Raw genomic sequence first — 27,712 nt, 5'->3', positions numbered from 1 at the left:
GGGAGGCCCCATTAGTGAAAGCGCGCCTCAGGATAAGAACGGTTTCAGCTTAAGAACGGACCTCCGGAACTAATTAAGTTCATAACCAGAGGTACCACTGTAGTTCTTAGCAGATTCATGTATACCGTATTCCTTCAATAAAGAAATGAACTGTTTGATTCCACTTGCTGGTATCTTCTTTCCCCCCACCCCTACTCTTCAGCAAATTATGGGCTTTTTCCTCTTAAGTGTTAATTTGCACTACAATGCCGATTTGATTAAAATCCATAAGATTTCTTTGATAGTGTGACAGCTCCAGTGTTGGGGGAATGTGGCTTGAGAATGACTCTCAGTACTTCTTTCCTTTCCTTTTTCTTCTGGTGTTTGGCACACCAGTGGCTGCTACTTAAAGAGTTGAGTCAGGTAGAAAAAGTGGCTTACCTACCTTTTCAATAGTGAGGAAGAAGAAGTAGAAGTAAAAATAGAAGAAGAATTTATTACTTATACCCCACCCCAGCCACTCTAGGCGGCTTCCAACAGGATATTAAAAACACAATAAAAGATCAAACATGAAAAACTTCCCTAAACAGGGCTGCCTTCAGATGTCTTCTAAAAGTCATTTAGTTGTTTATTTCCTTGACATCTGAAGGGAGGGCATTCCACAGAGCGGGTGCCACCACCAAGAAGGCCCTCTGTCTCGTTCCCTTCGTGTCATCTTGGGATCAAAGCCAGAGTGTTTAGGACTAACCTCCTTTTGTAAATTGCCACAGAAATGACCATACTTTCTTATTCCAGGACGAAACACAGTTGTTGTTTTTTTGCTCAATGTAAGTTCCAAAGTGCGTTATGAATGTAAGGCAGATGGCCACATTGGAAAGTAACAACCACATCCGTGGCATTTGTATGTGGAAAAGATGAAGATGCTATGGTCACTATACATGCTGGGCTTCCTACATGTTATTTAAATGATGTTTGCTATATGTCTGCATATATTTCTAAACAAAGCTGTGGCGGTGTGCGTAATGGGTAGGGAAAGCTGTTTGTGAACCATTTCTCCTGCACAGTAAATTTGCACTTGAGAAACCAGGCAAGAGAGAACTGAGACCGTGTAATGAGGAATTGTTTTCTGCCACTCGTGAAAGTACTAGCTGGAAATCTTGCAGAGCAGAACGGAAATTGCCTCTGCCATAGAATTGCATTTGCTTTCACCAAAACTTCTCCTTTAGAAAATATGTTATTGGCACCTCGTGGAAAAAAACAATCCAGCAAGCTTCTGATATTTCTCAGTGGATTTGCATATTTATTTTTCATATAAAACATTTGCTTCACGTTTTACTGGGTTTTAGTGTTTTTTAGTAGTTTGGTAGATATGACCTAAGAGATTCCTAGGTAAATTCAAATATAACATAAAGTGGGCAGTATTTTTTTGTTGTTTTCATTTGCTGAGATGTGTGTGTGTGTGTATATCGCTCAATAAATGAAAACAAAACAAAATCCTGCCTGGGGGGGGATTCCGCCCACTTTATGTTATATTTGAATTTAGCTAGGAATCCTAGTATATCTTGTGCTTGCCAATTGGAAGGTTGGCGGTTCGAATCCCTGCAACAGGGTGAGCTCTGCTGCTCTGTCTCAGTTCCTGCCAACCTAGCAGTTCGAAAGCACAGCAGTTCAATTAGATAAATAGGTACCACTACAGTGGGAAGGTAAACGGCGTTTCCGTGAGCTCTGGTTTACGTCATGGTGTTCTGTTGCACCAGAAGCAGTTTAGTCATGCTGGCCACATGACCTGGAAAGCTGTCTGTGGACAAACCCCCAGCTCCCTCGGCTTGAAAGTGAGATGAGTGCCGCACCCAATTGTGGCCTTGACTGGACTTAACCGTCCAGGGGTCCTTTACCTCTCTATATATGATAAATAAATAAATATTTAATTGTAAGCATATACAATCTCTTCATCTTCTTTTTCTTCTTGTTAAAAGGTCTGGCTTGGATGCCTTTTGAATTCTTCTTACCCTTGTGTGTAATGGACACTCTGTGAAATAGAAAAAATGCTGAAAATATTTTGGCTCCCTCCCTGTATGGAAGACTGAAAGGAGATTGATGTGGTCTTAATTGTCAAAGGAGATCACCAATATCTAGCTGCAGCAATGAGTTCAGAGGAGAAAGGTATATCTCCTGCTCACAAAACCTCTACACCATCTCATAAAAGTGCCTCTTCTTCTTCATCCTCCCAGCGGGACAGCAGGCAGGTAAGTGAAAAAATGCTATGCTATTTATTCGCATTTAAGATGCTATCTCACTATAATTTCATCATAGCGACAGCAACACTTGGAGGTCAACATACAAAAGCTTTCTTTGTAACATCAATAAAAATCCCCTGCGGACCCTGTAATCTTCTGCTTTCTGCTGCTGCTTAAGAAAAGAGAAATATGCCAGGGATTTGGTGAATGCCAGGTGTTCTTCTGTACATAGGAAAGTCTGTTTACACCTACTATTAGAGCAGAACTAGATGTAATGGCGGGGGCTCAACTAATGTGTCCTGGCAGTGGAAGCTCCTGTGCACCCCTTGTGCCCCCAAAATTGGCTCTGAGAGGGGTTGGGAGAATTGCACGCTGGTTGGGGGGCAGGGAAGGGGATGGTGAAATAATTTCTGCACTGATGGAATGATCAGAAGACTGCCGCATGGAATTCCTCCCTATGTTGGCAACACATGACCACATCCACGTGTTTGCTAACAAATGGGGGATGAGGAGACTCTTCAGAGAGCAGCAAAAAGAAAGAGAAGCGCTTGACTTGTCTACTGATTTCCCCTTACAAATTCACCTTGCCCACGACTTCCCCCACCAGCTACATTCATCTGGGGTTTTATCTGTTTAACGAGGGTGGAATTCGCAGCCCCAGTGGGGAACAGGGATAAATAAATCATTGGGAGGGCAGAAGGCCTGGGCAGATGTGCCTTAATGCCAATGGGTGACTTGCTAATGATCCCAGAGTTAACTTTATTGTAGGACCGAACTACTGAGTGTGTGCATGCGTGTGCATAAGTCTGCTCCAAGACAATAAATGCAAAATATATTTTCCACGGTAAGGAACCTTGCAAGATGCAGCTTTTCCATTAATTTAACAGTTGGCTTTGTTATGTACTTTCCCCTCCTATATTTCCCCTTCTGTTTTCAAATTACAAGGAAGGAAATTCTCCTTTATTGTAATTTTAAGTCTTGTAATTTTATTTGCTGAATGTAATTTCCTTTTACAGAAACTGGGTGGTGGTGGTAGGGAGATTAGCGACAGAATACATGCCTCTTCTTGCGGCTGTTTCAACCGTACTTGCTTGACTAGCCGCAAGACAGTTGCGGATTGGGCAATCACAATGAAACAGGAAGCTGGGTGGGAGCAAAGGACGCTTCGCTCCCATCTCCTTGGTCAGAAGGAGGATGAGAGATGTCTGCTTATTAACCCTGCTTCCCCAAATGAGGAAGAGTGGCTTATCTCCAGCCCTGTGTTGTCTCATGCAGGATGGGAGATAAGCTCCCAATTCTTCCCTAGAAGAAAGGGCAGTGGAATGTAAAGGTATTAGATGAAACAGTGCAGCTAAACTCAACTCTCTATGACATTTCTGGGTTTTAAAAATTTGTTTGAGCGAATTCCTACCTCACCTTTCTATCCAAAGATAGATAAAAATTGCTAATCTTAGAGCAAGACACATGTGGTACTGCTGACATTCATTTGCACGTAAGGTGGTATTAAAGTGTAAAATACAGAAGGGTAGAAATTTCTGAATTATAAGGGTCAGCGGAGGAAAATTTGGTAAGTTTCAAGGAATGTAAACTATGCCAGCCTTTGGTCTCTGGTTTGTATGCAGAAAATATACCTTCTGTGGCTTAGAATTGACTCTCCTCTTCTTTTTGCTTTAGAGTGGCCATGTGTTAGAGCGGAATTTTTCTTCTGGAAGCACAGATCCGGTACTTGGCAAACAGTTGCTAGAAAATGAACCAGTAGCTGTATCTAAAGTAAGTTAAGTTCACGGTGTCTGCACTAGAATTTGGTGTGCAAAACTTTTTCAATACATTGGCTTGGTTCAGTTTAGTTTGTTTATTTTGTAATTACTGATCACATATACGGATGGAAGATTGTTAGCTTTCAATCAATTCTCGATTGCTTCATCGATCACTTTCAATTTTTTAATCCTTGATTTTATTTTGAAGTATGTAACAATAAAAGGTTTGTCATATGTAACTATTAAAAGAATGAAGGATAGTTTAGGAACAGTACCTATGTTATGATATGGCTGTCGCCAAAACTCCAAACAACACTATTCCCATGGACTGGCTCTCTGGTCTTCAGAACTCATGGTTTGCATCCCACTAGTGGGTTGGAACCTGATTCAAGGTGGGTCGTGACAGGAGCACTACCACCATGCAAATATGTGGTAAACGATTAAGAAATGGTTCCCCAAATGTATATTTGGGTTAAAAGTGGGTCCTGCATCTGAGAAGGTTGAGGATACCTCCACAATGAGTTTATATTCATTTATGAAATTTGTATATCACCCTTCATGAGAGCCAGTGTGGTGTAGTGGTTAAGAGCGGTGGACTCGTAATCTGGTGAACCGGGTTCGATTCCCCACTCCTCCACATGCAGCTACTGGGTGACCTTGGGCTAGTCATACTTCTCTGAAGTCTCTCAGCCCCACTCACCTCACAGAGTGTTTGTTGTGGGGGAGGAAGGGAAAAGGAGATTGTTAGCTGCTTTGAGACTCCTTAGGGTAGTGATAAAGCGGGATATCAAATCCAAACTCCTATTCTTCTTCATCTGAAGACCCCAAGACAATTCCAGTGCTTGCAGTAATACCCTGTGTAACTGCTGCTCAGCCACAAACGTGTGGCAGCAGCTTCTGTGTGCTTCCCTACCATACATGGCCTCCTTCACAGAATCCTGGGAACTGTAGTTTGTTAAGGGGAATTATAGCACTCTTTCTCTGTGCGGGGTAAGCTGCAGCTTCCAGGGTTGGGGGGGGGGAGCAATGACTGTTAAAGTGCTATAAATGTGCTTTAAATGAATGGTGTGAATGTGACCAACAAACCTCATGAAAGAACTGCTTTTTAGCAGATTAGATTATGATGTTCTTTTTGAAGAAGAAAACCAAGCTTTTACCCTTTGGTTCTCGTGAGAAAAGAGTGCATCTTGGGGCTAATTTTGTCAGTGAAGCCTTTTGAGAACAGCCTAGTGACTTTACAGGCACATTCAGAGAAGTTCTTTCAACACTAACCCCTTGTTCTCCCTTCTTGTGAGCTTCTAGAAAGGGCATGTAATTTATAAAACAGCATGACACCAGAACAGTTTATGAAACGACACCAAAGTTGAGTCATCCAGTCTGCTCTGTCTCCATCTGATCCATGCACTCTTATTTGAAAGAGTTCCCTTTGCAGAGTTGGAGAGAATAACATTGCTGATGGGTCTTGACACAGTGCTGGGTATCTGGCCTCAGAAGTCAAGTCTCACTGAGTTCAGTGGGACTTATTCTTATAGAAATGAACATTGGCTTGCAGCCTTAATGGTTTGAAGCTATGGCTTGTACCAGAGGTGGATTTAGGAGAATGTGACCGATATGGTCACACTTGGCTCACAGCCTTGGGGGTGCTGCAACTATGATTTAGAATGGAGTGGGGGGCGTGTTAGTGCGTGAGCGCCAACTCTTGGGGTCTCAGCAGATTTACTCAGAAAGTCTTCCCTCGTCTTCACAGCAGCAGCACTCCAGCCCTCTCTTGGTGAATTCCTGTGACAGGAATAAACTCCTCACCCATGCAGATCTTCTCTAAAGTCTTTATTATCTGCATTAGAAGTTGCACAATGCTACTGGTCTACATATAAAATAAGAAACAGAACTATATACAGATCTCTGCTCCCTTCAGCTATCGGGCCAGAGAGACAGGTTCACAGACTTTCATATATTCTGGCAGCCTCAATGACGAACCCTTGACTGCCTCACACTCAACTGCATCTCTCCAGAAATCTGTTGCTGGGGAGAATTCTTGTTGCTAAGTTGATGTTTTAGGCGTGCCTCAAGGTTGTGCTTCTAGGCCCTGTTTAAAGACTTGTTTGAAGTTTGTTTTGGCAATATACCAACAGGGCACTGGATTTTGGCATCACACAGGGCACCAGTGAAATTTGAGACCCCAAGATCTGCCGCTGCTCATCCAACACAGTGCAAGTGTTTCAGATAATTATTGAACTCAACTCACAGAATTTGTTGGTGTTTCCCCCCCACTCTTCTTCCTTCAGGAGCCAGACAGCTGGGAAATTATAGAAGGCCTCAAAATTGGGCAGACCAATGTCCAGAAGCCAGACAAACATGAAGGGTTCATGCTGAAGAAGAGGAAATGGCCTTTGAAAGGTTGGCACAAGGTAAGGCATCCATAATCATCTTAGATGACCATTACTATAGATTAAAAAGCAAAGGGTCATTATCATATGTGGCAAATTGATATGCTCCAGAATCAGCCAATCCCTGTTTTCACACTAAAGGATGGTATTTGCATATTTATCTTATTAGCTACATTGGCTTTAGTGTTGTTGTTGTTGTTGTTGTTGTTGTTACGCAGTTGCAGTTCTTGTAGCTGAGACACCTGCTGGTATTGCTAGGAAGCTATTAAGAGTTTACCTGCCTTTTCTCATATGTGCATTGTTTAGCCAGGATACTTAACTCCAGAAAACTGGGAAATGGTAATCCCTTGATGAATTCAATGGATGGCCTAAGGACCAAACTAGGCATTCAATGCGACATTCTTCCAACACTGTTTTTTACAGCCTCAGGAGTCTGTGGTGAGAAACAATGAGAGGATATGCTTGACCCTTTCCACTCTCCCTATTGTTTCATTCAAATCGTGCCCCGCTGTTTTATGCGGGGTGGGGGTGGGTGAAAGCAACTGGGTAAGGGGAAATTTTGAGGAGAACAATCAGAGAGCACAAGGTTAAGCATACACAAACTCTCTCTTGTTTGAGTCCACTGCTCCTAATTACAATCTCTCATAGTGGCTTTAAAGAGAGAGAGAGAGAGAGAGGAGGGAAGGTAACAGCTGGTGCTGTATGCAGGTCTTTTGCTTGCCGTTAGGTCATCTCCATTATAGTTTGGACTTCAAGGCCAGTGTTCTAGATGGGGCATGGCAGTTGGCGGTGGGTTGCCTGCTCTCCATTCTTGTGAGACATGGGTGGTCTGCCTTCTTCAGCCCAAGAGCTGCATTTCTTCATGAGCAACTTCACAGGGCAACTTGCCAGTGGTGGATGCAGTCAGAGGTGTGGGTAGAGCATATTTCAAGGACGCATTCCAGCAAGACAGAAGCACTTGAGTTGAGAGTAGAGCAGGGCCGTGGAGGAGATGACATGTAGGCTGGGAACAGTCCTGAAAGCAAGATAAAAAGGCACAGAGTCCTGTGTTCAACTCCTGGGCCCCAGGTTCCTCAACCCTGCTGTAAGGCATACAAAGTTTAGTGGCTAAGAGGATCCTCATATCCAGGCTACGGAATGGAAGCAAGATGTCTTGTCAGCATGGTTTCTGCTGTGTGCTCGTTATTTGGTAACCACAAGGAACAGACATTTGTCTTCATTAGATATATTATTTTACATATGCCAGATTTTATTTGACCTCTTACAAATTGTTTTGTTTTTTTCTGTAGCGCTTTTTTGTCCTGGATAACGGAATGTTGAAATATTCAAAGTCGCCAATTGATGTAAGTAATACTAGAGCATTTTTTTTAAAAGTAACATTATAAAAATCCAATATTATAATTAATATTTCCTTTGATGATGAGGTAGAAAGAAAGGAGAAGAGAAGAATGTTTTGTTTGGTGAAGGACTATTTAGTTATATCTTTTAATTTTCTTTTATTTTCTGCAGCTTTTAGCATGTTGTCTATAGCAAGCAGAGATTCTAATATATGTTAATATAGCATATGAAATGCAGCCTTTTTTAGAATTAGTCATGGAGAAAGTGTTTATTAGGAAATCAAAGGGCAATGCATTCCTATCTTCATGATTTCCTTTCCAGAAAAATGATGCTTTCGTTTTCTCCCCATCTAATAATATTTTCTGATGTTTCTGACCAAGTAAACAACATATTTCAATTGGGCACCATAAATTTTATTGTTTGGTTTTTATCTTTTTTACCGTTGTAAGCCACTTTGATATATATATGTTATGATTTAGTGGTATATAAATACTTAAATAAAGAAATGGCCTTATTTTTCCCAGCTCATTGGCAATGTTTTCTCTTCATTTTTATTTTTCAGACTCAGAAAGGAAAGGTTCACGGAAGCATAGATGTTGGCTTATCAGTTATGTCGATTAAAAAGAAAGCTCGGAGGATAGACCTTGACACTGAAGAGCATATTTACCATTTGAAAGTAAGGAATGTTTCCCATTAGTTTTCTTTCCAATTTGAAACAGTCAGATACTATTGCTGAGCTCCCCGTTCTCACTAGGTAAAATCCCAGGACTCGTTTGATGCTTGGGTATCGAGGCTGCGCCACCACAGGTTATACCGTCAGAACGAGATTGTACGATCACCACGAGATGCCGGATTCCACATATTCCCTTCAGCGCCAACTACTGAATCTTCACCAGCTGCTAACGTTGCTGCCCTGGAGGCCAAGGTATAACATGTCCCTGATCTGAAGATATCCGTCTTGATGTTCATAATACTTGTTTAATAATCCACCACATTTTCTAACCATTGTCCTCCGTTAGGAATGTGTGCCATTATTGATAGCACTAGTGAAGTGAAGAGAAGAGGAAGCTGAATAACCAAATACTCTCTGCTTTTACCACTTCTGCAGAACTGCTTGTTATTGATGTTTTATTTGGGCTAGAGAAGGGGCTCCCAAACGGTGGTCCACCAGTGGACCACAAGCTTGGGTCAGGTGGTTTGCGGCATGTCCACATTTGATATACACCATCATTTTTAATTGTATTTTTTTTGCTTATTTCATTCTGTTCATTGTATTTTATTGTATCGCAGTTTTAATTCTATGGAATGCAAATTGTATTACAATGAAATACATTGTAAGAAATAAAGGACACAATAAAACTACATTTAAAAGCAATGTAGCACCCAGCACAGTGCATTACAATTGTTAAAACAGGGAGAAGAACCAAGACCACCATCAATTTTCAAGGTGCTGAATTCATACTTGCCTCCTTTCAAACAGGATATCATTTGTTTCTTGTCTGATGGTTTGATTTTAGCACAGGCCATTTTTCTCCCAGTATTCAGTAATAAAATTTTCGAATCTTTGGGGTTTTTTTTTAGGTCGCACAGAATAATTTCCCATGGCAGCCATCCATTACCTGCAGCAACAGCCTCCCCGCAACATGTACCACTGGCCAAAGTAAAGTAGTTGCTTGGTTGCAAGACTCCGAGGAGATGTACAGGTGTGCGGAAGGTCAGTCTCTGGTCAAGCTACTTTCCTTCCATTTATAGGTACTCGGCTTCTGGCTAATAGATAGTTCCGATGTATAATAATAATAATAATAATAATAATAATAATAATAATAATAATAATAATAATAATAATAATAATAATAATTTATTATTTATACCCTGCCCATCTGGCTGGGTTTCCCCAGCCACTCTGGGTGGCTTCCACTGAATATTAAAAACAATAGTTCATTATCTGGAGAGCACCGTGTTGGCTGTTCCTGGATTAAGAAGATTAAAAGAGTACAGGAATTGTATGTTGAGTCCCTCATTTAGGGCATAACTTTTTATGCCTGTAGAAAGCGTAGCATGCCTATATATGTGTGTGTGTGTGTGTGTGTGTGTGTGTGTGTGTGTTTGTGTGTTTAGTCGTTTAGTCGTGTCCGACTCTTCGTGACCCCATGGACCAGAGCACGCCAGGCACTCCTGTCTTCATATATATATATATATATATATATATATATATATATATTTGCTTTCGTAGATTTTCACGGGTACAGGAATGCAGGTTTTGGTGTCCTCGGGTATCTTCCCGTGTAAAAGTTGGGGTGTCTAGGCGACGTTTCGACGAGGTCTCACTCGTCATCTTCAGGCTGGTGCTTTGTTCCAGTAACAAGAAGCCGAAAGCACCAGCCTGAAGATGACGAGTGAGACCTCGTCGAAACGTCGCCTAGACACCCCAACTTTTACACGGGAAGATACCCGAGGACACCAAAACCTCCATATATATACGAAAGCATATATATATATTCATATATATTCACACACATATACATATGCATGTATATACACACACACACAACAATCTGTGTGTTTGTGCTACTATACTGATAATCTTATCCTATTTAAGTTATGAGATACCCTAGAAAAAATAAAATCTTGACCAAGGTAACTAACGTACTTTTTTTGAATATAATTTGTGTCAGACCTTACGCTCTGCCAGTCAAACCTTGTGGAACTCAGTAAAATTCTTCAAAACTTAGAAATACTTCAGAGGACTCAGTCAGCTCCAAATTTCACGGATATGCAGGTAAGCAAGTTTTGAATTCCAAATTTTAAAAAAATGATGATGTGTTTTGTTATAGAAAACCTGGTTCCTAGAGGAAACCAACTGTCAGCCTGCAAAATTTCGAAACTCTCTAGTCAATTATGAAATATCCAAGCATGGGCAGAATAAATTGTTGCTATAATCCAGTTCTGTGAGGATTGTAAATACAGCAACCAATACAATTTTTCATAACCTTTGTTCCAGTAATTTAATATTCAGTTTGTTTTTGTTTCGTATTACTGAGTGTCATATGGAAGCAAGGATACTTTCACTGAATTTAGGCAGAAAAGTCTAAAGTAAATGACTTTAGAATTGTATTCCAAAGTTAGTTTTTTTAAAAATTTGTTTTAAAATAACACATTGTTTGCTTTTTATGGAGAGCCTGGGTTAGCATTCTTACCATAATTTTATTTGCTGAAAACTAACACCAAGATTCTTGTTACTAACTTTTCCAGTATTGTCTCTGTCGGTTGTTTATATGTGCTTTTAACACAGTGCTTTGTTGCTTTTAACTATTTCATGACGTAGGCTAATTGTGTAGATAAGAAGGACAAGCGTGTCACAAGAAGATGGAGAACAAAAAGCGTCAGCAAAGATGCTAAAATACAGCTCCAGGTACTGCGTTCATGTTTTCAATTTTCACCAGAGTTTTAGATAAAAGATGCCTCTGAATTGTTGAAGCACTGGCCTTTTCATTTCTGAAAGTTTTTCTTGAAATATTTTCTGGAAGGAGAAACCAGTGATTTAACAAAAGGGTACACTTGACAAATCAAGCTTTTTGTAGGTAATGTAGCACCCTCAAACAATTTGTGCTTGTTTCTGTGCTGTGCTTTACATTTTTTGTGTCACTGGTAGTAACGTCTGTTGTCTGAAGTGCTAACTAGATGCAGAGTGTTTTGTGCAACAAACTTTTGGTTTTTTTCCCCCTTTTTTGCAGTGGAGGGTCCATGTTTGCTGAATTAAGGGTTCAGTTTTAGCAGACTTTATTCTTTTAAAAGTCAGCCAGTTTCTTTCTCTCTCTCTCTCTCTCTCTCTCCCTCCCTCCCTCCCTCCCTCTCTTCCTCCCCACCCCTTTTTCTCTGAGCTGTAATGAAAGAGTGACTCATTGAGAGGAAATTTCCAGAGAATGTTCCAAAGTCTCAGAAACTCTAAAGCAACGGTGCGGAACCTGCCGCCCTCCTACAGTTTCCATCCTCCCAACAAAATGCCCACCTCAGGTCTAAAGCCCCAGAAGCTGGTCAGTCTGCCTTCTGACCGTCCTTCCTTTTCAAATAATTTTCTCACATAGAGGCTTTAATCCAGAGGTGTGTGCAAATGACCCTCAAACTCTTGGATTGCTTTAGAAGTTATGACGCAAAGTTTTGCACAGGCAGTCAGTAGTCGGGTTCATTGCTTTCCAATGCAACCAGAAAAGAACACGAGGTTATAAGAAGAAGAGGGGCTGCAACATTTTAAAACTGCATTTTCCGTGTTGTAAAGTTTGCAACTCTTGGTATGTTTATCTATAATTTAGTACCATATTTTTTTTTAAGAGAATTTGTAGTTTTCATTAGTTCTTAATAGATCCTTGTGAGATTCACATGCTGCTAGAGTTTTAAAATATTCTCTCTCTCTCTCTCTCTCTCTCTCTCTCTTTCTCTCTCTCTCTTAAAGAAGGAACACTGATAATTTGAAGGAAGTGCAGATTGGTCAGAAAAGCTTGCAGTCAAATTTAAATTTCCTTATCTCTGCTCCAAGTCCTATGTTAATAGCTTCACGGGACCATTCTGACGTGCTAATGCTTGTTTTCATGTTGAATGAAATTATTTTAAAGGCCTGTTTAGCCTTAAAGAGAGGGAGGGCAGCAAAGGCCTTGGAAAGCCACGTGAAAACAAAATCATATTGGTATATTCAGCCTGTGAACATATTGCTCTCTGTTACATGTGGTGTTCTGTTTCCCATGGATGGCTCACAAGAACCGAAAGAGAAGCTCCTGGTTATAATTGAGAGCCTAGTTAAACTGAACTTCTGAACCCAGGAGAGAGTGAATGAGTCTGTGGCTCTTGCATGCTCTTACCTCTTCTTCCTGCCCTGTTCTTGGATAAAAAGGACTACCTGATTCTGTACATTATCAGCTTTACCTGGATATCCCAGAACTCCTATCTGTTCACTTCTTTTAATTGAGGGACAACTTGACAAAGTAAAGCTAGGAGGATCAGGAGGTTTTTGCATGCTTAAGATTTGCTCCCTCCTCCAGGACTGAGAAAAGAATATCTCATACAAAGCCCTGTGCAAGCCTGAAAAAGGGAAGGTTTTCAGAGCTTGCCAGCAGAGGTGGGAGTTGTGGTACATACTTTGTCCCCCATCTTCAGTTGCCCGTGGATATATATAGTTGTGTAGTTGCCTTCAAGAAAACCACTCAAAATGTTGTTTTTTTTTAAAAAAAGTTGGTTGTACCCTTGCGAAACTGCTTACTCTAGTGCCACTTGGATTTTTTAATGGCATGTTGAAGGACTGTTATAAATCACTTACTTCTTTTGGAAGCTACAGCCTGCAGACAGTGATTTAAATAAGTGCTTGTCTGCCATCCTTGACATTGTTTTAGGAATAATGCAGAATATGTTGGAATGAATGAATAGGTTGATCATTCAAAAAACAAAAAAACAGCAATGCAGAAGTAAAATAATGTTGAATAGCTGGTCTGGGTGAAACTTGTAGCATGAAATCCAAAACAGATTGCAGTCTCAGGTGGCATAAAGTTTTATGCAGAGAAATACTTAGTTGCCAAACACCTTTAGTTAGCTTACAACGTCTAGTAGACCTGCATTCTGAGAGAACAGCATTCTGGGTATTTCCGCTACATTGTGTAGTGTAATTGAACCGTATCCAAATTTTGGATTTTTGTCGTCTTTTCATCCCATAGCCTCCTGGTTTGTTTTTTTTTATTTACATGCCAAATAACATGCATACATTATGGACATGCAGTTGTAGTTCACAACTATCAAATGCTACCAGGAACTTTTTAATAGCCAATTATTCTTAATGTATCTTGCACGTGTGTGAATAAGAAAAGTGTAGGCCCTAAATTCAACACAAAGTGATTGCAATGGCCTTAAGCGAGCATCGCTTTTGTGCTGGATTTAGACCACACTATTTGATGCCAAAAGGTTTTCTGCTTCTTACTATTAGGACCAATTACAGTTGTACCTCGCAAGACGAATGCCTCGCAAGACGGAAAACTCGCAAGACGAAAGGGTTTTTGGTTTTTTGAGTTGCTTCGCAAGACGATTTTCCCTATGGGCTTGCTTCGCAAGACGGAAACGTCTTGCAAGTTTGTTTTCTTTTTCTTAAAACCGTTAATACAGTTGCGACTTGACTTCGAGGAGCAACTCATAGCACGCGGTGTGGTAGCCTTTTTCGAGGTTTTTGAAGACTTTGGTGATTTTTGAAGCTTTTCCAAAACTTTTCCGAAACCGTGCTTCGCAAGACGAAAAAATCGCAAGACGAAAAAACTCGTGGAACGAATTAATTTCGTCTTGCGAGGCACCACTGTAGTTTCCACCTGTTTGCAAAAGAAGAATTGTCACATTATAGCAGCTGGGTAAGTGGTGCTGCAACGGTTTGTTCAGTGGCTTCACCGTGTCCTCTAATTGTCAGTCAGTCTGTGATGAACTGAGTTAGAAACCTACTCTGTGCAGCTTATAATGGGGCTAAGTGGGGATGAGGTACGCATAGCGGAACAACTTGGTGACTCCCTTTTCCTCAGTTGTACTGCACATTGGCCCTTTGTAGAAGTAAAACAGTTAGAAGAACGTCCTCCTCTTTTTCTCTGACTGTCTTTCCTGAGTTCCCATCATCCTTTCCCCCTTCTTTCTGCTTCCCTGTTCTTTTCCCGTTCACTGTCAGGAAGGGACAGCACTGAAAAGCCAGTTCAGTACCGCACGGCGTCGCCAGAGACTAGCAGATGCAGTGGCTACAACAGTGAGTGGATTTAACAGTCAAGGCGCATAGAAGCTTTAAAGATGGGAAGCTGCAGACATTGATGTAGATGTGCTGGTGGCGCTCATGACACTCCGGGGAGCATGGGAAGGGTGAGGTTGGAAGGCTAAGCTGCGTCACTACTTCTTTAAGTGTTTGTGGGCTCACAAACCGTCTAACTTGTGCATGTTTACAGTGCAACCAAGTAAAAAGGGGGGGGGGAACATTGTATAAAATCTAGCCAAACTTAAGCTCTTTCAGGTCTAAATGATTCCAGCTTAAAATGTGTATGTTTAGCTGTATGTTTGGTGTGTAACCATTTTGGACACTGCTCCCTCAGCCAAAGTCTGGTTTTTGGTTGTTTTGTTTTTGTATGCATGGTGCACTTTGCTATGAGCAAAAGAGTGAAAAGGAGTTCTCTTTGGCAGCATGTCTTCACTGTTGATTAAAAGCAGTCTTGCTGCTGCTTTTTCATGGTGTGATTATTTTTGGATCCTTTACTCAGAGAACTCTGAAAAAACAACAGCATACCAATAACTCTGTTTAACCTGTTTGCACATGCTTATCTCTATATGCTGAGATTAATGACCATCCAACCACTGTCCTTTAGCATCTAGGTGTGGAGAAAGAGCAAGAAATACCCAACAATTGGCCTCCCCATTTCTTGTCCTTAGCAGAGTGAAAGAGGGAGGATAGGAGCAGCCAATGAGAATTTGGGGTTTGAGGGAAATGGCTGCCCCATATCAATGCAGTGTGCAAGAGGAAATGAGAGCTTTAATTAAATTCTATTTAATTATTTTACTTAAGCTATTTTGGGGAACACTTCTGGATCAAAAGTGGGGTAGAAATAATCAAACAAATAAAATATGCATAACAGGAGGCACCGTGTATATAAAAAAGGATGGACTTTGGCAGAGAAATGATACACGAGAAGGCCATCCTAAGTGATGTCAGAGCTTAACTTTATCCTGTTAGTATACTTGTTTATACTTATTTAGAATAAAATTTATAACTAGCTTTCTGACTCCATATGGAGGTGTCCAAAATGGCTGACAGCAAATATTTTTAAAAAGAATAAAATAACAAACCAACAATAATAAAAATATCAAAGTATGACATATGCTTATACTATGCAGTATAACTAGGAAAGTGATTGTATATGTTTAAGGTTCTAATGCTCATTTGAGAGTATTTTTTTAAAAAACCAACAACAACACTCAGAGGGTCTTACTTATGAGTAAAGATTCTTAGACTGGAAGAATCTTTGCATTGTAATTCTATTAAGTGACTGTTTTAATCAAGAAAGCAGAAGAGAAGTACAGTAGTTACCAGGTCCATAAATAAATTCAATCATGCTGTATTGCATTGCATAAGTTTTATTTATGTTCCATAATCTCAAAAAGTCATATTACTGCTACACCAATTGTATTTTACTTTGTTTTGTTTTTTTAAAGCAGTTAGACTTTCGGCGGAAGCAAAATTTAAGTAAACAAATCAAAGTGTGTATTATGTGGCTTCTTTGAAGAGTTGGAATAGCAGAATGTTCACCTAATTCAGTAGTTCAAATGAAAGTAGACATATTTACTTCCACCTACGGTAACATGATTGCGTAAGGTTGACACAATGAATCTGATTTGTCAGGAAATGAGGATACCTGAGAGCTGGCTAGCAGGAGGTCCTTGATATTTCATTGAAATAACAAATTGCCACTCAAGCCAAATTGCACGTTGATGGAAAGTGATGTTAATATTCAAGGGATGAACGCATTTATTTTAATTTACCACCCACCCTTCGCATACTATGCCAGGATAACATTCAGATAAATGAATAAAACAGTACAATAAAATGATACAACCACCACCGCCCCAACAACACTCAATCCATAAACCACACTGAATCATAACCAACTCTTAAAACCATCTGTTGAATATGCTTGGATGTCTGGACAGATTAAAAATGTCTCTGCCTGGTGCCAGAAATATATCAGAGTTGGCTTCAGGCAATGTTTCCATGGGAAGAACATCCCCAGTATATGGCATTAGAACTACGAAGGGCCCTTCTCCAATCACTAAACTCAACTTCCGTTGGCAGTAGGGCCTCTGGTGAAAAAAGCAAGCTTCAGGCAATCTTGTGGGGTAGAAAGTGTGTGGTTCTTTGGGTAACCAGGCCAATTTAGGGCTTTATAGGTAACAACCAACGCTTCAATTGAGCCCAGAATCACATACCAGTGGTCGTTTAGAGGGGAGTGTTAATACTAGAGTTAAATCAGCTTTTCAGGGGTGAATGTGCATATTAATCTACAACTGTGCTACTTTAAAAAAAATATGAAACAGATTATCAGAGCAGGCTACTGCGCCAAGCCAAAAATGCTGTGAACATCTACCTGAAAATGGAGCTTGTGAAAGATGGGGAACAAACGAGAAAATGAGTGTAGAGGCGGAAGCAGAGCTGAACGGTACACCTGGGAAGCATTCTTTAGGTGGATAGGTAATGTGGAGTAGGAGATTAAGGCGGTAACAGTAGCTTTAAGGTATCCCCTGGGTGAGCAGATAATGGCTGTGCAAGACAACATTGTAGTGGATCCACTTTGAGATGGGGGCGGGGGGAAATAGCCGAATAGCTGATGGTTATGGAAGGCAGTGCTGCAACAGAGAAAGGTGCAACCATGTTGTGAATGGCAAGCATGCACTTCATACCACACATACATATGTGTGCACCCTAAAATTATAATATGTGTATCTTCCAGGCCTACTGGAGCCAAGGTTTGAAAGTATAAGGTGTGGTGAACCACTGGCCTTCCGGATGTTGTTGAATTGTAACTCCCATCATCCCTGACCGTTGGCCATGCTTGCTGGGGCTTATGGGAGTTGTAGTTTAGTAACATCTGGAGGGCCACACCTGTGATTCACAGCATCTATATTCAGTTGATCGAATCTTTGCTTAACAAGCTGAGATCTAAAACTAAGACTCCTGCATGTCACGTGAGCCGAGAAACAAGCCAGGAAGCCCCAGTTAACCAGGGTACCAGAGCTTTTTATGTCCAAACTGGGAAACCACGCTGAATGGTTTCCAAATGAAACATGATATGGTTTAAAGTTAACCTAAGCCAAGATTTGATTGTCCAAATACTGCCAGCATTGTATATTTCTCACATACTTTTTTTTACCTATTTCTTTCCAAATTTGTTGTTGAATTTAATTGTCAAAATCTTTTGGCCTCTATTTTAAGTCCCAATTTACCACATTAACTCTTGGTTTTAAAGCAATTGCGTAATGCTCTCTAGCCATATCCTCATTCCAGATGTTTGGTCTAATTTCCAGATGCTGTACCAAAAACAATCATTTGCCTCTGCCTCTCATGGTTGGAAGGGAGGTTACTATGGTAATCTGAATGACTAACGTAGTATTTGGGCTTTGCTTTTTTGTTAAATATTTGGAGGTAAAGCAATCTATATATCCCCTGAACATGGACCATCATTATTAAATAAAAATGAGGCACCAATTGCCTCTTCCTCATGTGATTAAGCTCGTTTCAGGTGTTCCAATATTTGCATTCATTCATTTTTGAAAATTCATGTACATTAGCTGGAGGCTAAGGTGCCTCTTAGATTTGTGTACGCGCTTTGTTGACAAACGAGAACTTTCCTGGTTTTTCATCCTACCCACACATCCTTGAGTAACATAGAATGCCACTTTCAACGTTTCTTTCAGCATGGGGAGCAAATGGCTGACTAGCAGCAAGTGCTTCCTTTACAGAAGGACCTGCAACAGCTCCTCCTACCACCCCTTTGCATCCTGGGTATTGGCAGCCAGTGTACACTAAATTAGAATCTTGCATTTGGAGCAGAAATATTTCTGTTTGCCCTTCTTTTTATAGAACCCCCCCCCCCCAGGGATCAAATGCATGAGCTTCCTTAGTCTTTGCCTCCTCCTGCACCACTCTCAGCAGAGTTATTCATGCAATGATGGCAGCTGCTTCCTCAGATTCCACTTCCACCTTGAGGGAACAGCATACCTTCTGTGACCTTAGCTTTCCATCTTATGAGTGCCTTCCCTTGCACACTGGCTTATAGAGTTGGTCTTTCAGAAACAGCCACTTTAAAAGACTGAAAGTAGATGAAGATTTCCCTTCCTAGTTTATCTCTAGGTTCTCCCTTGAGCTTTTTTCCCTCACAGTTTATAGCTCGATCAGCTCCTAGGTTGCTGCTGTTTGGTTTCAGCCATAATAATCCTAATGAATGGTGCTATCCAATTGTGTTCTCCTGCCTGTGCAGCAGACTTCTGTTTGTGCGAGCAAGAATCATAGAATCATAGAGTTGGAATAGACCACAAGGGCCATCGAGTCCAACCCCCTGCCAAGCAGGAAACACCATCAGAGCACTCCTCTTCCTTTTCCTCTTCCTCTTCCTTTTCTGCACACCCTCAAAATGTGTTCTAGAGGGTTGGGGACCCTCTGGAGCAGATTTGGGCTGCAGTATGGAGGGATAGGATGGGGGATATCCCATCCTTTGGCATGACGTTGGATCTCATCTGAAAAGGGCAAAGTTACAAACTTGAAGGAAGTGATCAATAACTGAGATCAAAGCTTGTTTGCCAAAAGAAGGCTATTCTAAGGAATTGTTAAAGACAGAATTTTAGTTTAGTATGACATCTAATTGTAATACAAGGATACTGTGTTCCTGTGGTAATACTGTAAGTTCCCCTGGAAAACACTCCTTTTGATTGTTGTTTAAACAACCAACAAAAAAAGAAGAAGGGAGGAGGCATTCCATTTTTTCCAATCTAAATTTAACTCAGGTTCGAAGTTAATGTTTTTCATATAGCTGAATGGAAGAAATGTATCAACATAAAGTAAAGTTCCAGTGTTAAGAGACTGGGTAGCAGAAGAAGAGCTGCAATAAATATGTGGGCAGAATAGGATGTCTAATCTCTCAAAAATGCATTTCAACTGATGAATTAAAACTTTACATTATATACTGTGCAAGCCCAGGTTCCTGAAAGAACTGGAGAAAATTGTATTCCAAGAAGTTCCTACTGGTTAGGGCCAATGAATCCATTGTCTGTTGAAATGTAAAGTAATATGACTTTTTATGCTGGTCCTGTTGAGAATATTTCAAAAGCATGTAATATATTTTGCAACACCCCCCCCCAAAGAAATTGACATTTAAATTACATGAACTATTTGGACAACAATGTAATTTAACATTTGACTTTATATTCAAGTGCCGAATTGGGTTGCAAGTTCGGTCACAAAAATGCTTGAACATTGGGCCGCGGAATGCACCTAAGGCTGAATGCATTTTGTCTTGCATGTCATCACTGAATAGTTTATATATTATTTTTAAAAAGCACTGCAGATGCGTGCATGGTGCTTATATGTTTGTGTGCATTCTGTGTAATAAAAAAGCAATGTGAGAAAACAGACACATATATATGCAAACATATTTCTTAGAAGGGAATGAAAAGTGGAGGTGGTACAATAAATTGTGTTTTGAAGACATGATTCAAGATTGTCTCTCTGTGCGTTGTATATACACAATGTCTTTTTGTGCAATGTGTAGATAAATACAACAAATTAAATTGACATTCTACATTAAAAGACAGGCACTCAATGCATCTAGCTTCACATTTTGTGATTTGTAGATGTACTAATGCCATATATTATATATCCATTTCCCGATTTACCAGCACTTTCATAAATCTGTTCATAATTCTTCTTTGGCGATGTTTAGCCATGTTTTAAGTTTGCTGGAGAAAATAGTACTGCTCAAATCTTCTTTTTCCCCCAGTAGCTGCTAATACATTATTCATACATGTTTGGAAGGCCAGACTACAAATTTAGTAAAGTTTTCTCTCCTAAAATGCCTCCCTTCACTTTTCTGATTTCCACTGAATCAGAAGACACTTGAAGCTCTATTATTTAATGTCCCACACTGAATATTTGGCTGGTTGTGTTTGGCTTTACTTAGAAAGCACTGTTCCTTTTTTATGTTACAAGCTGTAACTGCAAGTTTGAACTGAAATCCTATTCCTCATAAATTATCGCTTATAACACATCAACATTGATTTCAGGGAAGGAGCAGAACTCCTGCTTTGAGGGAGATTAAAAAGATACCTCTTGGCAGCAGTGCCACGACTCATAAATATTAAGCGCTATGGTAAAGTGAGAAAAGTCTTACTGTGCTGTGCCAGATGTTCTGTGGAAGAAAGATACAGTCCCTTGTATCTGTTGCTTTCCAATTTAGGTTCCTTTCAGCGCTACAATGTCTCCTGTTCGCCTGCATTCATCCAATCCTAATCTTTGTGCAGACATCGAATTTCAGTCTCCTCCAAGCCATGCACCTGACCCCCTGGAAAGCTCCACGGACTACCTGAAACTCCAAGAAGAGTTTTGCCTCATGGCACAGAAAGGTAATTGTATGCATAACAGCAGCATCTCAGTGGAAATAACCTTTGATACAGAGTAGGCTAGCTTTGGGCCAAGGCATTGTGTGTGTTGATTATTTCATTTGGGAGAAACTGAAGCTAGCATGTTGAATGTGCAGCTGCCAAAGGTTTCTCTCTTATCCTGTTAAGTTTCGGAAAATCCCTTGTGTTTTACTTTTCAACTATTTCAGCTGTGCTTCTCACACAGATTTTGCACACAGATGCAGTTGCAAGGAAGCGATTTCTTGCAGTACGGGTATGAATATTGCAAGTTTGCAAGGTGATGGCTTGCAAAAAAAATTCACCTGATCAGCACCCACTTCCTATGCCATGTTTTAAAATTCTAGCCGAAGATGTACAAGTTGTTGGCTCTTATAGTCTGAGTCTAAAAATAAAGACACCCCCCCCCCCAATTTTTTGCACTGAACCCTTTGAATTATCACAGTGATAAATGACAGGAAAAATGGCCTGCCCTTCAGAAGTTTGGGGAATCATGTAGCATGGAGATGTGCTTTAAAGAACAGAATATAAATATGCTTGACCTGAGTGGCTCACCCCCCCTTCCCCCTATTTTGCAAGGTGTGTGAAAATATCCTGAATATTTGAGAAGTAGCCGTAGTTGGTGAGAGAAAAATAGACTAAACTGATTTTGCACTCTGTGAGGAATAATGGCACTGTAGGCTCCACTGTGTACATGAGGACAAAACTCCAGCCATGGCTAATGGCTGTTTTTCATACGTGGTTATCCAAAGTAGGGCATATGGAAGTTCGGAAGTGATAGGCTCGGCCCTGCAAAATCTGCATCTTGTTTCTGTAGCATTGGGAATTGCACTGAGCAAAATGTCCACTGATACATATTTTTTATAAGTTGCATGCAGAGGCCTGTGGTGTATACCAGAGACGTTTCTGTTTTCTCCCCAGTACATTCTCTTCTGAAGTCTGCCTTCAACAGCATAGCGATAGAGAAGGAGAAGCTTAAGCAGATGGTTTCAGAACATGATTTCGCTGGACACAATACACAGATAACGTGTCTCAGGCAATCCCTCTCGCAGGTATGATCTTACATGGCAATTTGCTACGTTTTCAGATGGTTGGTTTTGGAAATACCGTGATTTGTAACTGTTGTTTGCCACAGGTGGTAAATGCCATTTGTGGCATTGCTTTCCATAAATGCCAGATAACTCTCTAAAAACAAGTGACAAAATCAAATGTTATGATACTGATGAATTCCTGTCCTGATCTGCCCTATACTTTCAAACATAATGGGGTTAGGGATTATGAAGAAGAAGAAAAATACAGATAAAGGCAACTTCTTGTCCAGATACTAGGGTGTTTTTTTTATTCATTTCTATTTTTAAAATACAAAAAAACAAAACAAAACCCCACAACCCAGATAAATATAGAAATAAAGCATGGGATGGTATGCAAAATTGTACACTATTGATAGCACATTACATTTTGAATTATTTTGTTCAATACAGGGTATAATATAGGTTGAGGAGTCCAGTGTTGCATAATCACAAAGAAGCTAGTCTGTGGATGCTGGTTCTGTTAGAAAAACTTTAATCAAATAGAAGATAACTTGTTTTCCCCACTTTGGGTTCAGTTCATCTTCAAGTATTTGTATGTTCCTTCTATTGCATCACTTGTATGTCTATAGCTGTAAAATTGAGCCTGCAGCGGGGCTAACTTTATGGCCTTGGAACCCCAAGTAGTATTCTAATTCTCATTTCATCAAAACTGGATACATTAATGTTGGAGCAGCAGTATCCTGCGTGCTTGCCATCTTTGAGCTTGCCTCATCTTACAATAAAATCGACACCCACCCACCCCAGTTATGCAGGAAAGCCAGGCCAATCTCACTGACCCACCCTGGTAGCTTTATCCAGTTTTGTCCGTATGTATGTACACAAACACACAAGATAATGTCACAATTTTCAGATCAGCTAACCAGACAGAACTCAGTTCAGCCTTTGAAGAACTGCGCTTCTACCCAGTTTGCTTTCACTATAAAGCTTCATTGAGCTAAGAATTTATGCACTAGAGTATAACTGAGGACTGCAGCGTCAGTTGAACTGCTTCACTTAACCAGGATAATGGTATTCTGTTGTTTGACCTCTGTTCTGTCATCTTGCTCTCAGCAGTGTTCTGCTTCATACAATGTCGCCACCTTTTCTTGTTATGTCACCTGATACCACGCTTAGTCTATGGTCTCCTTCAGTTGTCCTCTTTTTCTATGGTCTCCTTCGGTATCCAGAATAGATATTTTTCTCTACGTTGGGAATGATAGGCAGAGAACAAGTGGGGGAAGACAGCAGCTCATCGTATGCGTCATATGCTAATTCTTGAGTCCATTTGGATTCTATTCTCTTGTCTTCTGTCTCTCTTTTATCTGCACAAGTGGCACTTTCTTTGGAGAGGACAGCTGCCAATATACTCGTTTCTAAAGAACCAGGAACATTGTCCTGTGCAAATTAATAGTAGTAGTGTCGTGTGTTTGCAAGGTTTTCGTCATGAGAATTGAATTAAAATCTTGAAATGGCCAAATCATTTCCCCCCTTTTATTGTGCTTTAGCCAAGAACTTACTGTGCAAAGCATGCATTTTTGTTTCCAGTGTAGAATCCACTGGATTCCCAAGAATTCTAGCCTTCTCTTCATATGAGGAGCTTATTTTCTGTAGAAGAACTTAAAATCTCTGAGATTAGAAAAAGAAGCTTCCAGTTAGCACATCAAATGTTCATTCCTTACAAGTCTTTCTCTCTCTCTCTCTCTCTGTGTGTGTATGTGCGTGTCTTTCGCAGTCTCAGCTTCTTTGCACCTCCAGTACTGCTTTCCAAAATCTCATCAGTCCTTTTCCTGCTTTCTCACTGCTGTTGCTCCACATTTTGCTGTTGCAGTACTTAAATTAGTACAGGTAGTGCTGTCTAAATTAAAGAGGTACGAAGTTCATACCTAATGAATTAAACTTGACTGGCTTTTTAAAATAATCAAATTAAATATTAAATAATATGGACGTTTTGTGTGCTTTACCTCATTTGCCGCAAACCTGCAGAGCTTTGACTTTCTGTGTTGCAGTACTTTCTTTTTGACTCGAGGCAAACAAATGCAGTTTAGTTGATTAATTACTATGTTTGCTTCTTCCTGCCTGTTTGCATAAGGGTTGGTGACTATCTGCCCAGCTTCATTAGACTGCAGGGGATGCAGGCAGTGGCCAGTCAAAGCAGATAGGAACAGGACCTTGGACAGTTCCTAGGGGTGCTGCTAAGACAGCTACAGACATAAAGCTGTTGCCCCTTCAAGGAACTAGTGCCAGCTGATCAGATCTAGTGTCCTAGCTTCCACCTTCCTGGAGAATCTGGCCGAATAAGGCTCTTGCCTTATTTTGCACAATTTGACTTCTGCATGACTGGAGGGGGAAAAAATGGTATGCAGAGGAGTCACCCTCTGATTAAGACCATGGTAGAGAACTCTGTTTTATTGCTAGGTTCTATAGAGCAGGCATTTTCAATCTTTTCTGACCCAGGATCCACTTTTAATCCAAACATGCAAGTGGGGACCCGTTTCTTAACCTTTCAGTGTGCATTTGTGTGCTGGTAGCGCTCTTGTGGCAAACCACCAGTTGAAGACCAATGCTCCAGAGGTTCTCTTTCTGACGAAATAACCTGAACCTCATATCCATCTGAGTCCTCCATTGCCTGCTGTAGGTTATGACATGTTGGGAAGAGTGTAAACTATTTCTGCTCCTCCGTATGTCAGTAATATGGGATGATATACTATGGACAATATCAGTGGTCTAATGTTGAGATGCTAAAGGATTATAAGCATGATCCATTAATTCATCAGTATTGTTTATGCTGTGCGAGCTGCACAGAGCATTCAAGAGGATAGACTGGTCTTGTTGGGTGACCTTAAATAAATGTAAAGGCTGAATCGTGCTTATTGAATTCAGAAGCAAATACAACAGCTTCAATGGCAAAACATACAACCATCTGCTGTGAATGGTGCTTGTCTTCCAAATAATCAGGTTCCCCTGAAGCAAACACAACTAGGGTTTCTTCTTTCATTGTCTTATAGAATCTAAGAAAGCAAGGAAAGGCTAAAGGTGTGTCTACTTTTCTGGCAGCCCAGTCCCATGCATATTTAGACAATAAGTCCCACCAAGTAGCTTACTCCAGAGCAAAGGTGTGCGGGATTGTAATCCTGGGGCCAAACTCAAGGAGATGTAGGAGCAGTTCCCACTTAAAAAACAGCAACACTGAAGTGTCACTATGGATGTGCTGTACATTTGATTGGAAGAGAAAAGAGGGGTTTATAATCCTTTCTCCCGTGTTGCTTTCTCACCAGGTAAAATGATGTAGGAACCTAATAGCTTTTCCTTCACCGGTGGATAAGAGGCTGGGTGTTGGGTGGGAATTTTGACTAGAAAAATGTCTCAGAAGGAAAGGGCTAACCAACCCCTCTTTTCCACTACTATTCGTATCTTATTCATAGCTCCTCATATGTATAAATTTAATTGATCACATTTATTCCACCTCTTGCCTTTGGCCATAAACTTGTTTAAAGTGAGGTGGGATGCAGGCCTCTATCAAGGAATCCTTAGTGTACTCACCAAATTAGCAGCCTTTTTTCTATGGAAGAAAGCCAGAATAGTTAAATGAGTTTAATTTGACTTAAGATACCTAACCAGAACTGCTGGACATAAGACTAATGGTTGGAGGAAAAAAGTTAGTTGCTTAGAAGTACCATCCATATAATATAACACTTTGGTTCTGGCCCGAATATAGGGTACAGCAGTGGTTTGACTCTGCTTTGTGCTGTCTTGTACATTTGAAATTAAATATTTAATTTTTGTTATTTTAAGGCTATCAACCAGAATGCTGAACTAAGGAGTCGCTTGAACAGAATACATTCAGAGTCTGTTATTTGTGATCAGGTTGTCAGTGTAAATATTATCCCTAGTCCTGATGAGGTAAGACTTTGTCATTGCTCTAATGGACTTACAGTAGTCAAATCCCGCTAATTATCACTAATGACTAAATTAGTGCCTGCAGTGGGTCAGGCTCTATTCAGGAAATTTTCCAGTAGCATTCATGAAAGTAATGAGCTGTAGTAGTTCATGTGAGATTCCTTTTGGAAATCTGAGAAGTGGAAGGTTTGTTGTTAGCATTCAAAGAATACGAATTAGCCCTGTTTCTGGTGCATTTGTATTTAAGTAAGCAAGCAGCCAAGAATCCATAAGAAGAGCCTTGCTGGACCAGACTAGTTTAGTCAAATGGCCTTTTTCCCATAGTGCACCACTATTTCCTGGACTTGAGGGCAATAAACCTCACCCACAGCCCAGCAACAGGTATTTAGAGGCAGATTGCATCTGATCCTAGGGTTGGCCTATAGCCTTCCCGACTGGTAGCCTTCTCCTCTATGACTTTTCTTCACCCCCTTGTAATGCTGTCTGGCCTAGTGGCAATCACCACAAATCTTGAAGCAGCCAATTTCATAAGCTAACTATGTGTGATATGAAGAAGGACTTCCTTTTGTTGCTTGGGAAAGTCTCACCAGTCAGATTCATTTAATAACCTTGGGTTCTAGGGTTATGAGAGAGGAAGAAAGTCTTCTGACTATCCACCTTCTCCATATTGTGTATATTTTTTAAATAAACTTTTCACTCAGCTCCCCCCCCCCAAAAAAAACCTATAGAAAGCCTAAAAAAATTGTAAGCTTTCCTCACAGGGGAGCTGCTCCAGCTCTTATCATTTGGGATGGCCTTTACCAATTCTACAGAAAAATAATAGATTTTGTTTGAGGTGTCACAGCCAGAATTGTACTCAGTATTTCAAGTATCACCATGACAAAGATTTGTACAAAGGCATTATAGTATTCACATTTTTTTAATTTTCAGACACTTTCTTAATGATCTCTGGCATGAATTTTTAGCTTTTTCATAGCTGCTGCACACTGGGTCAGCATTTTCATGGCGCAATCTGCTTCCACCCCAAGATCCCTTTCCCAGCCAGTCACATTCAGCTCAGACACCATCACTATATGTAGGAACTTCAGATTTTTCTGCCACAGTGTTCATCTCTTTGCATTTATTGACATTGAACCACATTTGCCATTATGTTACTCATTCAACATCTTGTAGACATCCTTTTTGGAGTTCTTTTGCAATCTATTTTTCTTTAAATCATCTTCAATAATTTGGGATAATTGCAAACTTGGAAAGCTCGTTGCTCACTCCTAACTCAGGATCATTGATGAACAAGTTGAAAAACACCAGTTCCAATTTGGGTGGCATTCCAACCTCTTGCATCCCTCCATTGTGAGAATTACTCATTTATTCCTAATCTCCATCCCTGTTCTTCAATAAGTTACCAATCCTCACACTTCAAATATGGAAAGGTGGAAGGGAAATACATTAGTCCACGTGTACTGCCATTGCTAAGAACGCTAGTTATTCTTAATACTGCCTTGCTGAAATAGATTAACTGAAGTTATAATGATTGCCCAGAATTACAGGCCCTATAACCAGTAGGAAAGCTTGTGTAGGGTCTGGTCTCCCTCTTTCCAATCCTCCCTTAGCCACTACTGAGCTCCAAAATGCTGGAGAGTTCAGTTTCCAAGTGAGACAAAGCAGATGTCATTTAAACATATGAGGCACACCATAAGATAATTCTTTCTGGTCTCACTGAACGCTCTGTATTTGGTGATATTAAAGTTGCAGTGTCTCCTCACACACCCACACCCTTTCCCTTTATTTTTCCACCATTTACCATTACCATGTGCTTTTCTGATGAATCCCTTCCGCTTGGACAAAAATGGAAATTCCTTTCGGAGCCT

At 40.4% G+C, this 27,712-nt stretch overlaps 1 protein-coding gene across 11 annotated transcripts in view; it reads left to right on the top strand.

Moving 5' to 3' along the window:
• Positions 1–27,712, top strand: part of OSBPL6 (oxysterol binding protein like 6) — a 111,575-nt gene that overhangs the window by 61,519 nt on the left and 22,344 nt on the right. For 6 of the 11 annotated variants that reach the window (XM_028748586.2, XM_028748531.2, XM_028748576.2 and 3 more), the window contains 13 exons: positions 1,956–2,225; positions 3,891–3,986; positions 6,259–6,381; positions 7,650–7,703; positions 8,261–8,374; positions 8,453–8,623; positions 9,280–9,412; positions 10,374–10,477; positions 11,024–11,110; positions 14,381–14,455; positions 20,697–20,862; positions 21,799–21,929; positions 25,740–25,847. In XM_028748586.2, coding sequence (XP_028604419.2) covers positions 2,124–2,225; positions 3,891–3,986; positions 6,259–6,381; positions 7,650–7,703; positions 8,261–8,374; positions 8,453–8,623; positions 9,280–9,412; positions 10,374–10,477; positions 11,024–11,110; positions 14,381–14,455; positions 20,697–20,862; positions 21,799–21,929; positions 25,740–25,847 — 1,464 coding nt within the window. In that variant the 5' untranslated portion in view covers positions 1,956–2,123. The remainder of the gene's footprint in view (positions 1–1,955; positions 2,226–3,890; positions 3,987–6,258; positions 6,382–7,649; positions 7,704–8,260; positions 8,375–8,452; positions 8,624–9,279; positions 9,413–10,373; positions 10,478–11,023; positions 11,111–14,380; positions 14,456–20,696; positions 20,863–21,798; positions 21,930–25,739; positions 25,848–27,712) is intronic. The other 5 variants (XM_028748597.2, XM_028748604.2, XM_077916612.1 and 2 more) reach the window with 5 other exon arrangements.

Source organism: Podarcis muralis, chromosome 1 (assembly GCF_964188315.1).
Source record: "Podarcis muralis chromosome 1, rPodMur119.hap1.1, whole genome shotgun sequence".
Classification (NCBI taxonomy): domain Eukaryota; kingdom Metazoa; phylum Chordata; class Lepidosauria; order Squamata; family Lacertidae; genus Podarcis; species Podarcis muralis.
This window is presented reverse-complemented; position numbering and strand designations above follow the sequence as displayed.